This window comes from Anoplolepis gracilipes, chromosome 13, assembly GCF_047496725.1.
Source record: "Anoplolepis gracilipes chromosome 13, ASM4749672v1, whole genome shotgun sequence".
In the NCBI taxonomy this organism is placed as follows: Eukaryota; Metazoa; Arthropoda; class Insecta; order Hymenoptera; family Formicidae; genus Anoplolepis; species Anoplolepis gracilipes.
The window spans coordinates 9,657,520-9,670,175 of record NC_132982.1 but is presented as its reverse complement, the minus strand read 5'-3'; the positions used below and the strand labels follow the sequence as shown (position 1 = coordinate 9,670,175).

The 12,656-nt window shown below is 39.0% G+C and overlaps 1 protein-coding gene across 2 annotated transcripts; it reads left to right on the top strand.

Annotated features, from left to right (window-relative positions):
• Nucleotides 1-838: 838 nt before the first annotated feature.
• Nucleotides 839-11,832, top strand: Ash1 (uncharacterized). Of its 2 annotated transcripts, none has more exons than XM_072904480.1 (14): nucleotides 839-1,378; nucleotides 1,911-2,276; nucleotides 2,360-2,568; nucleotides 2,665-2,784; nucleotides 2,864-6,375; nucleotides 6,596-6,928; nucleotides 7,038-7,318; nucleotides 7,399-7,904; nucleotides 8,033-8,454; nucleotides 8,684-9,013; nucleotides 9,094-9,266; nucleotides 9,399-9,565; nucleotides 9,650-9,844; nucleotides 9,929-11,832. In XM_072904480.1, the coding sequence occupies exons 2-14, from the start codon at nucleotides 2,105-2,107 to the stop codon at nucleotides 10,070-10,072; spliced, it is 6,564 nt and encodes a 2,187-aa protein (XP_072760581.1). In that variant the 5' UTR covers nucleotides 839-1,378; nucleotides 1,911-2,104; the 3' UTR covers nucleotides 10,073-11,832. The 2 variants fall into 2 exon arrangements, with proteins under 2 accessions (XP_072760581.1, XP_072760580.1); XM_072904479.1 differs by having other exon boundaries at nucleotides 2,641-2,784.
• Nucleotides 11,833-12,656: the final 824 nt, after the last annotated feature.

The window sequence follows — 12,656 nt, the reverse complement described above, 5'->3', positions numbered from 1 at the left end:
TACTATTGACATTTTGTATAATATTATTATTATTACCCGTTTTATTTTGTTCTCTCAAGCAATTTTTTTAAATTACCGATAGCAACTTTAATGCGTTATCAGTTACATTAAAAAAATTTTTGTATTTTTTTCGTTCTGCGCTTTAAAAAAGAACATTGTTTTGTCTGTTAAAATTTTATAATATATTTTATATTTTTTTGACACTCTGCAACTCGGTAAAAAAATTTCTCTCGAAAAGTTTCATAAACTACAACATTTTATCTACAAAATGCGTTTTTCTTAAACTCCCCTACAATTATTTTTTTTTGCCGAGATACATGTAATTTTGAAACTAAATTTATATTTTTCAGACATGTTGTCGCTATCCTGGGCGAAAAATTATCGCAAACGAAAAATTAAAAAAACATTTTAAAGCTTGAAATTTCAGCTTTAAAGTGCTATGGATAGTTTTTAAAAATTTTTTAATCTTTTTAGTATATATATATACTATTAACAAAATAAAAAATACGAAAAATTTGAGGGTGCCTAATAATTTTGTCAATAGCTGTACGTACCCGTCAATTCTCTTCATCCACTTTCTGTAAACTGTTACAATTCTCTTCTTTTTCTTCAATTCTCGTTCAACTAATCGCCGGCAAAATTTAAAATGTACCACTGCGACAGTAGCGTCGCGAGGAGCGAATGACACGCGCAGAGTATCGTCGGTAAGGTAGGAATGTTATCGACGCGCATGACTCGGTTCCTGCATTATCGACGCAACACTGCTGCGCGATTCGGCCTTCGTGACGCTGATGTCGCGGCGCGCAGCGAGCAGCAGTATCGCGAAACGCGATGCGGATTGCGAATCTTGATGCACATCTCGCGGTTGAGACGCACACGCGAATCTGTCCGGCGTAAAGTACCCGGGGGTAGAATCCGCGGAGAGTCTTGGCAACGTGCGGCCGGTGCATATCGTGACCGCGCATAACTGGCGCACGAGCAACGGGCCGTTTGGCGCCTCACGCAGCTGTAACCCGGACCGGGAGCGACAGCGCAACCGAGTTAACAATCATCGCCTGTGAAACGCCATTTTGTGGTCGCATTGTGATCAAGAGGGGACGTAAACATCGGACTTTGCAGTTGTATTCGCCGCGGTGGGAAGGCGATTCCGTCGTCCCGTCACCGCTCGTGCGACCTCCCGCCACACCGTCGTCGCGTTCCCGGCGATCGTCGTGACGCGACACCGTCTCGTATCGAGGCTGGCGAGGCGACATTTCGCGCCAAATCGCCCGACGTTTCCAGAGACGCACACCTGGCGCACGAACGCGTGAGAGGAAACAGCTGTCGTTTGATCGTCGCCGATTCGTACGCGACGATATTCGGCGCGTCCACCAGCCAGGTAACGTATCCGAAATTGAGCGGGTAATTAAAGCGCGGACCATCGACAGGGCGACCGTACGTTTGCGGAGCCGAAACAACGCTAGCGTCCTGCTGCGATTTCGCGCAAATATTACGTATCTCTTGTTTACCTGCGCGTGATGCGTCACCAAAGGTGGCCACGAAATTTCTCGACGCTGACCGAATAACAATTTAGACGTATTTGTATAAAACTTTCACTGTTTGTTTTTTTTTTTTTACCTTTTAAATGCGCACCCGGTTAGAGAATTGCACGTTTGACAGATATGATTTAAGACTTGTGCTCTTTGACATCTTTAGATATATCGTTGTCAATAGAACTTTTGACTGACGTGCAAAATGATAGTTTATTTTTATAAAAGTGATATTCTAGATGTTAGAAAAAATTATTCTTGACATATTTTTTTACCACAATTTTATAAAATAACTTTTAGATAATATCTCTAATAATATTGATATTACGTATTGTCAAAAATTAATATTAAACTAATTCAAATATTCTTTTCTTTTTACAGCACAGTAAAATTTTCAAATTGTTAAGCTTGTCTGTCTTGACAACAATGATATTAGCGATTATTCACAAATAAATATTCTATAAGCCAAGGCTTGAAGATATGCTTTTTGTTATTGTAAAAAGGCTTGATGAGTGAACAAAAGTATAAGGAATGGTATTCTATTCGATCCAGCTGGATGTCAGATAAGCTGAAAAATGTCTGGTGATTCAGGATGGAACTCTGTTATTCACCATCCCTCGGGTTTAGAACTACAGAATTGGAATTGGGAGGAAAACGATGGGGAGCAAGAGAAAGAGCTCCCTTCGACCGTTGATATGGATGCCATAAAGGGTGGTGGTAGCTGGGATCCTGCTACTGAACCTAATGGTATAGTTAGAAATCTCAGTTATTTAAAAATCTCTTTGCTGTGCATAAATAAATTGTAATAATTCTTTTTAATAAATTTATAGGAACAGATTCGGTCGATTCCGAAGAAGACTCTGATTCTGACGACGAAAGCTCTGGTGGAAGCGAAGGCAGTTGCTCTTATTCAGATTCTAATTCAGAGTCAGACGACGAAAGTAGTGGCGACGAAGAGGAAGATAGTGGATCTAATTCAGACTGTTCTTCCGAACACAGTGAACAAACGTTTTCCATTCAACAAACCAACTTTGAACAAGTATATAGAAACGTGACATTATACATTTCAATCTTAATAGTTTTTGTTTTTCATTATATTGACTTTTTATAGGAAGATATTATATCGTGTTTGCAGGGAGCGTTGAAATTAAAAATCACCATGAAAGGTCCAAAAAAGGAAGACTCCGAGAAAATTAAATGTGAAAAAAACAAGAAAAATGTTACAAAGAAACTTAAAACCAATCACGGAAATAAGGTAAATAATTATCTTATAATTAATAATTGTAAATTAAATGGAGAGACAAACACTATTTGGAAAAACACTCGACTTATAGTCCTCAGAATGTAGTAGCGAAGAGTCGGACTCGTCTACCGGACACGTGGCGTCGCAACAGACGCAGCAGCAACAGTCGCAGCAACATCAGCATCATCATCACTCATCGCTACAAGAAATTAATCAAGAAGATCTGACTGCAATCTTACCTTCGCAGGAGCAGGAGGACACGCCGTTCGACGGATTCGAGGACTCCGAGAGTGGTCGATTAGTGTCGAAAGCGATTGAGCGCATGTCGCTTGGCGCGGACTCGGACACGAGCGAGAACGGCGATCAAAATCCTGTGCCTGTGTACAGTTCTACTTTGTTGCAACAGTTTGTTGAAAAGACTGCCATGTTATCGGAGCCGCGAAAAAGACGCAGCAAGTGCAGTGGTAAAAAAATGAACAACGATAACGAGTATCCATGCGTGTCGAACGTGTCGCCTGACTCTGGCATTCAATCGGTCGACAATAGTCCACTACATCTGGCAGTTAGTCCTGTCAGTCCTCCAGCACCGACCCAATCACCGATTCAACCCCCGGTCACTACTAAACCGGCGGTAAATGTCGACCGAGTATTGTATCCTCCAAAACGGAAACCTGGTAGGCCAGCGAAAACGGTATCCGCTCAACCGCGCGGACCCGGTAGGCCACGTCTAAGACCAGAGATCGTCGAGAAGATCCAAAAGATTGAAAAAGCGGAGAAAGAAAAAAATGAATCTTTGAAAACTACAAAAAATTCTGATTCTCGATTAACGGAGAAGAAACAAGGAATTACGAAGGAATCGACTCTAAAGAGCATCAAGGAAGATGCGTCTTCGGCTAGGAAACGTACTAACGCAAAGCCAACTACATCGAGGGACGCGAAAGAGGACGTATCCCCTGCAAGCAAGAGAACAAAAGGTAAACAACCGACATTGTATCAGAAGAAACGTTATGGTAACCCGGTGAAGCCTTCGCAGGAAAGGACAATGATTAAGAAGACGGGAACGACAAGTTCCCCGATGAAAGTAAAGTGCCTAAGCAGATCTACCGCGAGCAAACTTGTGCCGCAATGCGATGGCAGGAGTTGCCGGAAAGTCAGACAAGATAGAACATGTGTGCTTAACAAAACTACGGTTCCGTTGACACGACAGAAGACGTGCGAGCATCAAGTTTCCAAAGATCAGAAGAGCATTGGTAAGAGAACGGGTTCGAAAGAAAACAGGAATAATGCGGCGGTTGTTGTATCTAAAAAGCAGAATCTAGTGAAGAAGGTCGTGCCACCGGTTAGCAGGCGTGTTTTAAAAGAGAATAAATGCAACAAGAAAACAACTGTGGCGAATCATGAGACTAGTGGCGTAAGCGTGCAGACGTTAATCTCGTTGCCAGTCAGCGACGCATTAAAAACTGAAATAGTGAAGCATGTGTCTAATAAATCCGATAAGGTGATGCAACCGACGCAGCACAATCATTGTCATCATCACAAGCGTCATCATCACAAGCATCATAGGAAACTGTTGGCGCCGCCGGAGAAACCCGTACGTAACGTCGATTTAGATGCCCTTCATGAGTTCATGGAGAACCTGATTGATGAGTTTGCGAGGGTGTGTAGCTTGGGCAGAAACAACACTACTGCCAATCATTCAGAGCTACCGCAAATCTTTCGCGTAAAAAAAGTCACGAAGAAGAGGAAAGGCGGTGACGTTGGCACAAATGACGATCAGAAGTTGAAACGGCGCTTGAAAAAAGAGAAAGTATTGGCGAATGCTGATTCTAAAAGCAGCGCAAATACGAGCACAAGTTCCAATCCGAACGAGCAACGGCTGCCGCTAAAGAAACGCCATTATCACGTATCGAGTCCGCATAGTTCGCAGAGTTCTAACGCGAGCTGCGCAGATGCAAATGCGAATGAATCCAATTCCACGGAAAGTCACATAGAAGAGGCAATTGAAGCCACTATTACGAGATACGGTGGTGGCAGCTCAACGTCCTCCATTCACGACGAAGAGGCTATACCAGTAACGCCTAAAAAGAGACCGAGGGACGCGGCATCTGAGAATGCGGCCTCTGAGAAGCAGGGTCCTGACGAAGATAAATCCATCGTCCAGTTGGAAGTTCAACCGCGCCGGAAAAAGAAAATCGTGAAGGATCTTCGTGTTACTGTCACGAAATTGCCGTCCGAAAGTCACGGCATTCTCGACAAGATAGTGGAAAAAAGTTCGAAAACCGCCACAGAAAAGTCTAGTAAATTAGAAAAGATAGTAGTGGCAGAAAAATCGATCAAGGCCGATAAAACACAATCGGACGACAAGCTGGACATTGAGCATATTCGTGTGGAAAAGAACATAAAAGTCGACTCAGAGACACATATATCCACGGTATTTGATGATGATGATGATACTTTAACGGAAAGCAAAGTTGCGCAGGTCGGTAATTCGAGTGTGCCAAATCTCATGAACAATACCGCAGCGATGATTCTCACGAAGAAGAAGATGCGAAGACGAAAAGCCATCAATCGCACGGGCTTTCCCACTCTGAAGAAAAAGAAGAAGAAGCTCACTGTTGATTCTTCCACGGTGGCTAAATCAACGACTCAATCGGTTGGCGCTAACGAGATAAACAAGAGTCAGGACATATCCGAAGATGTGGAAGACAATAAGTCGTCTTTGATAGAGAAAGAAACTCAGAATGTTCTACTGGAAAATAATGATAATAGAGAACATGTCGTTAGGGATGATATGAAGAACCTGGATAATTCTAGCACGGTGCAAGAGACATCCAGTCGAAGTGGCTCGGACGAGGTGGTTGAATCTTGTCCCGGCCAGCTGCGAGTTCGCAAGGACCTCGTGGAGTCTGATAGCAGCGTATTGTCCGAGAAGCTCTATCCGAGTCCGATTAAATACGAAAAAATACCGGACTGTCGTATCTACGATGAGAACGCGTCGTTGGAGGAATCTCTCGAGCGTTACAATCAGAGCCAACGTATCGCGGAGCTGAATGAGGAGAATTTGCGGAAATTGGAACGCGTAAGCGCTCAGGCAGCGGCTAATGTCAAGATGGAATTGTCTGGTTGCTTCAACAATAATCATAAAAGAAGAAGGGGTTCGACCAGTCCTTCTAATCTCTACGGTAGAAGCGCAAAGAGACTGAGAAGCGCAGGCTACGATACGGAGAGCGAGGCACCACCCAGTAGCGACGTGGCCAGCGAGGATCAAGAGGTTGGCAGGAAGCCCGCAGGACTTTCCGTACACAATCGAAAGAAACAATCGAGATGGAAGAAACGATACTTACAGGCTAACAATAGTATATTCTCCGAGTACAAGAAGGACCTTGAATCCAAGAAGCTCGCCAACGCTGATGCCAAGAGAAAGATTATTGTCTGCCCCACTGGCGAGCATTATACTGCTGCCGAGCAGTTGCCAAACATTATACCGACTGGGAAACTTTTGCGACAGAAGAAGACGCCGTTTCAATTGCAGTACGATCTGTTGTGGTTGCACGCTCAATCAAGGCTACCTGGTCGGGATTTGGTGCCATCATGGAACTACAAGTAAGTAAAATGTTTTTTCTTCTTTTAATTCTAGACAGCAATTATTGTGAGTCAATATGTTGGAAATTTTTTAATGTCGAACAAAAAATATATAATTTTAAAAAATAATTTTTAAAACTGTATTTTTTATACATATAATAAATCAAATCTGTATAATTTATACATATATAATAAATTAAGTATATATAATTTTACACAACAACTTTGCATTTGTTTGCAGAAAAATTCGGACAAACATTTATTACGATGTTAAACCGACTACTCTCTATGAGGCGCAAGCGTGTGAATGTAAACCGGAGAGCGGCTGCGGAGACGATTGTATTAATCGCATGGTATTCAGCGAATGTTCACCACAACTATGTCCTTGTGGTGACAAGTGTGAGAATCAAAAGATTCAAAAACACGAATGGTCGCCGGGGTTGCAGAGGTTTATGACAGAGGACAAGGGATGGGGAGTAAGGACTCAACAATCCATCAAATCTGGAGACTTTATCCTCGAATACGTAGGCGAAGTCGTATCAGAACGAGAATTTAAGTCGAGAATGGCGACCAGGTACAGTTCCATTTATATATACAAATCAAGTAGAAAAATATTATTTAAGATCTTGTAATAAAAGTAACACATAAATATGGAAATGTACATTAAAAAAAAAAAACGACAGGTACGCCAATGACACACATCATTATTGCTTGCATCTGGATGGTGGCTTGGTGATCGATGGTCATCGCATGGGCGGTGACGGGAGGTTTGTAAATCATTCGTGCGAGCCCAATTGTGAAATGCAGAAATGGAGCGTTCTCGGGCTACCGCGAATGGCACTATTCGCATCGAGAAACATCAAGCCGGGGGAGGAATTAACGTACGATTACAATTTCGCGCTTTTCAATCCGTCGGAAGGACAGCAATGTAGATGCGGCAGTAGTGCCTGCAGAGGAGTTATAGGTAAATCGATAGAAATCAAATATCGTGTCTATGCATTGCTAATTTGCGCTCGATATTTCAATGTAAATTCTATGCGACAGGTGGAAAGAGTCAAAGAGTGGCTAGAAGTGTGCCATCTCTACCGTCATCTCAAGTAGAATCTACTGAAAGACGATCCGTGGGCAGACCGCGGAAGAACATTCGAAAATCGAATGCGGTACAATCGGCCAACTCCAAAAACATCTGCAAGTCTCGTAAAGTAGGAGATCCAACGTTAACGCACAATACGCCGCAATTGAAACCGATGTCCTATCAGCAGCGATGCTTCGCGCGCGAACATCATTGCTTCCTGCTGAGGAATTTGGAGAAAGTGCGACGATTGAAATCGGCGTCAGTGCAGCAGATTCAGGTGCACAATGGGAAAACAAAGATTGGTAATGCGAGTATCGCGAAGGAGAAAAGTTCCGGAGACTCGAAGGCACAATCTGACGCATTCTTCTCGCAGTTGACCGCATTGACGAACACCAATGCGCGAACTGTACGAACGCGTAGGCTTGCTCAGGCGCAAGACGATCCCGAAGTACATAAGACTGCAAAACTAGCTAAGGTCAGTTGATGCGTATATATGGACCTTTATATTATTTTTATATTATTTTTCATATCAATTAATAAATACCATTGATGGAAGAAAAATATATTATAAATTAATCGTACTTGATTTTGTTTTTTTTACAGGTATTGAAAGACTTGTATACAATCGTTACAACGACAAATGATGAGAATGGTCAGCCATTGTGCACACCGTTCATGAATTTGCCCCCTAAGAGAAAATTGTCTGATTATTATGAAAAGATAACAGAACCCATCGATCTGAGCACAATAGATCAATGTATTGGCACTGGTCATTACAAGACTGCAGAGCACTTTGATCACGATATGATAAGGCTCTTTGACAACAATGTGAGATTCTTTGGCAGAACATCTGAGATAGGAATCGCTGCAGCGAGACTCCGGAAATTGTACCTCAGCAATAAACCCGATTTTGTAGACGCTATAACGGAAGCGACAGGTTCCCCGCCGTCTCAGAGCTTTTTACCACCTCGTGGATCTACGGCCGGAGAGGAAGATGTAATTAGATGTATTTGCGGATTACACAGGTAAATTAATTATATTAATTTTCAGTATCTGATATGTATATAAAAAAAATTAAAAATGTAGAGAATAAAGTTTAAAAAAATTAATCTAAATACCTATCGTTTTATAGTTTGAAATTTTTTTTTTTTTTTTTTTTTTTTTTTTTTTTTGTTAAAAGTATATATAGTTATTTTTATTTTATCGTTATTTTAAATACATTTTTATTTCGATAATTTGTATATGATAATACAGGGATGAAGGTTTGATGATCCAGTGCGAGCGTTGTCTCGTTTGGCAACATTGCGATTGCGTTAAAGCTGACACGAGCATCGAATCTTACCTATGTGAGAGATGCCAACCGCGCAAAGTTGATCTAGAAATACCATTAGAGGGTGAAGAAGAAGAAGAAGAAGGCAAAAAGTACTATGTGACGTTATTGCGGGGCGATTTGCAACTTCGACAGGGCGACACGGTATATGTTTTAAGGGACACTCCTGACAAACACACATATAAAACTATACAAAAGCCCGACTATGAACAGATGGACATTTTCAGGATCGAACGTCTGTGGAAGAATAACGAGTAAATTTTATTTTAATCACTAACGAATCAACCAAGTTGATTGCATATCAATTTAAAAAATTAAATAATTTATTTAATAGGGGCGAGAGATTTGTGTTTGGACATCATTATCTTAGACCTCACGAAACGTATCACGAGCCAACGCGCAAATTCTACGTGAACGAAGTCGTGTGCGCACCGTTATACGAGGCCGTGCCTTGTGATCTCGTGGCCGAGCGGTGTTGGGTACTGGATCCACATACTTTCTGTAAAGGTATATATATACACATATTTATATTATATTATATTTTGTTGTCGATTATATTATATTATTGGATGTATGTCTTGTGACGCACGCGTGCGCGCGCACGAAAATTAACTTTTTTATACGCGTTTTTTAATTTAGGACGTCCAGTTGGCTCGACTCCCGAACATACTTATGTGTGCGAGTATCGCGTGGATCGCGCAGCGCGACTTTTTACGAAAGTAGCTAGATCCAGGCATGCTGTATGCACGAAACCTTACGCATTTGAAACGTTCCCGCAACGTATAAAGCATTATCGCACTTATCTGGTAAGTACAATTATAATTCTGTCAAAAGGACTTTCATATTAATACTTCTTAATAAATGCATCAAATATAATATCTTATTTTTAGCCTCATAGTCTAGATGGAATCAAAATGTCCAAGGATAAGAAGAAGAGTAACAATCAAGAGATAGACGGGAATCAAAAGTTAGAATCTGGCGATAACGTTAAAATGCATGGTAAAGAACATAAATGTGGTAACAGGACAAGGCGAAGATCAGGCGAGATCCTGACAGTTGCACCGCCCGTAACATCATACGCTCAGGTATTGATCGTGTCAAAGAATCTAAGAAGACTCTTGTCAGTAAGAATTTTTGTTACACAATTATTTACACATTTTCATTCGCAGAGGGAAGAACAGAGGAAGAGATTGAATAGTATTCTGTTGAATCTACTGCAGAGAATGCCGAATAAAAAAGATCCATTGGATTTGTCATTCCTTCTAGAGAGAAACAGGCGAAACCGGAAAAGACCCGGCGGACTTAATCCGTGACAGTGGGTAATATCACAACGATAATATATATATTGTACTGTATATATGAATTATAATTTATAGAGGTACGTTACAAATCTCAGTCAGATTAATAGGCTAAATGATTTCAATTGTTCTAAACTTGATTCTATATATAAATATATATATAGATATTATGAAGGTTATTCGGAAATCAACTTTCGACTTGCTAAATAAAACAAGAAATAGGAAAAACAGTTTATTATACATAAAATGTTATACGTATACTTATATATATATGTACTAATTTTCGACATAATAACTATTCAAATTGAGATACTTGTATCCTTCATCAAAGTACAGTGGCATCAAACTAGAATCTTGGCCAATTCTTAGCACGGCACTTTAATGAAGATACATAAAAGCTTGTACTGTGCTATGATAATTGACTCAATTTGGATGACAATTTTGTCGAAAAGTATAGTATATATATATATGTATGTGCGTGTGCGTGTGCGTGTGCGTGTGCGTGTGCGTGTGCGTGTGCGTGTGCGTGTGCGTGTGCGTGTGCGTGTGCGTGTGCGTGTGCGTGTGCGTGTGCGTGTGCGTGTGCGTGTGCGTGTGCGTGTGCGTGTGCGTGTATGTATGTATGTATGTATGTATGTATGTATGTATGTATGTATGTATGTATGTATGTATGTATGTAATTTTTGTATATAATATAATATTTTTCTTATTGTTTTATTTTGCAAACCTACTGAAGGATGATGTCGGAATAATCGTATATATACCACGTATCAAGATAATTGATACTTACCTCCTGTTATTCACCCCTCCCCTCAATCAGGAGAATGTAAAGGAATAATCTTTCCTCTTCGTACAGCCCGTCCATTGATGTAATTTATATCGATATTCATAATCAGGAATAATATGTTTATTTAAGCGAGGCAATTATTATCGTTGGTTAATCTCTGTTATTTTATTTAATTTTTTTCTTTTCATTTTCTTTTTCATATATGTCTCGTGATAGATGATTAGAAAATGATTTTAAAATGTATTTTTCTTTTTATATTTGCTCTCAATTATTAATAGTAAAAAATATTAATGATTTATAACAACATCAGAATCATGTCATAAGCAATTTGTAGGTATTTCAAACTAGGTAAACTGTATTCATTTTGCTATAATTCAAGAATATTCAATGAGAGAAACCAATGAAAAGAATGGATTCTCTCAATAGTTGGGCTATTGCACTAATATAATTGCGAATTTCGCAGACTTGTATAGAAAATCATTTGTACATTCTTTTCATAGAGTCAACATAGCTAAATGTGTACAAATTACATGTTACATAGAACAAGGGAGGTCGAAAGAATAGATGTTATCGATATGAATGCGGAAAGAACCATGTGTGGGAATTGCAAGTATTTGAGGGTGTGTATTTACATATGCGATTTATAATGCTTTATTGCACAGAGGTAATATTATATTTTTCATAATCTCGATGCATTATTTGAATCAAGTGTGTAATATACTTTCTTCACTTTACGGGGGAGAATCTTTACTATATAATATATCTTTACTATATTTAATTGATTAATATATATTGAGAGAATATATTGGACCGCGCGACGAAAAAAGTCGCAATAATTATATATGTACATATGTATTCAGGACTTTATATTTATTATTGCATTACACAGTATGGTAGATACATATTATATCGTGACGTGAACTGACGTGAATATACGTTTGATATGAATCTTTTTTTTGTAGATTAGATATATACATATATACATTATTATATACGTATTATATATATATATATATATATATATATATACACATATATATGTACATATTGCGTGTATGACATATATTGCGTATTACATATACTACGCATATATATATATATATATACGTATATTATATATTATATAATATATATGTATTATATATATATATATATATATATATATGTATTATATATATATATATATATATATATATATATATATATATATATGTGTGTGTGTGTGTGTGTGTGTGTGTGTGTGTGTGTGTGTGTGTGTGTGTGTGTGTGTGTGTGTGTGTGTGTGTGTGTGTGTGTGTGTGTGTGTGTGTGTGTGTGTGTGTGTATTGTGTACATTAGATTTATTTTTGGATACATTTTGATATCATGTTTTTATTTCGACGTAAGACGAAAGTAAAAAAAATACTTAGTTATTAATATATTTTTTTTCTATAAAATTAACACAGAGATATTTATTTTATTCAAACACATTTTTTGTTGCGGTAAGCGGGTTTATTTATCTGTATATATTCGATGTGTCAGTAATGAGTGAAACTAAATATATTTATTATATTGTGTAATTCAAAAATAAAAGAAGATTTGAAGCTGGCCTTCTATTCTAAACTGGTGTAATAAAACGGACATCAGTGTGTGTGAACTGTTCTTGAAAAGGAATTAAGTCGCAAGGAATATGTCAAAACAGAATGTCATTGCCATGAGATATTATCCATGACATACAGTTGCGTCTTGCTCGATTATTTTTATTCTTTAAGAATAATGCAAAATGCAACTTATAATTGTATCGATATCAAAAAATATGTTGGCCATTATTGA

What these genes read in the sequence shown, in the direction of transcription:
- Ash1 (XM_072904479.1), top strand. Translation starts at nt 2,105, where the DNA reads ATGTCTGGTGATTCAGGATGGAACTCTGTTATTCACCATCCCTCGGGT. An exon ending in AGCATTATCGCACTTATCTG is followed by an intron (nt 9,566 to 9,649) that starts GTAAGTACAATT and finishes TCTTATTTTTAG; the next exon opens with CCTCATAGTCTAGATGGAAT. An exon ending in CCGTAACATCATACGCTCAG is followed by an intron (nt 9,845 to 9,928) that starts GTATTGATCGTG and finishes TTTCATTCGCAG; the next exon opens with AGGGAAGAACAGAGGAAGAG.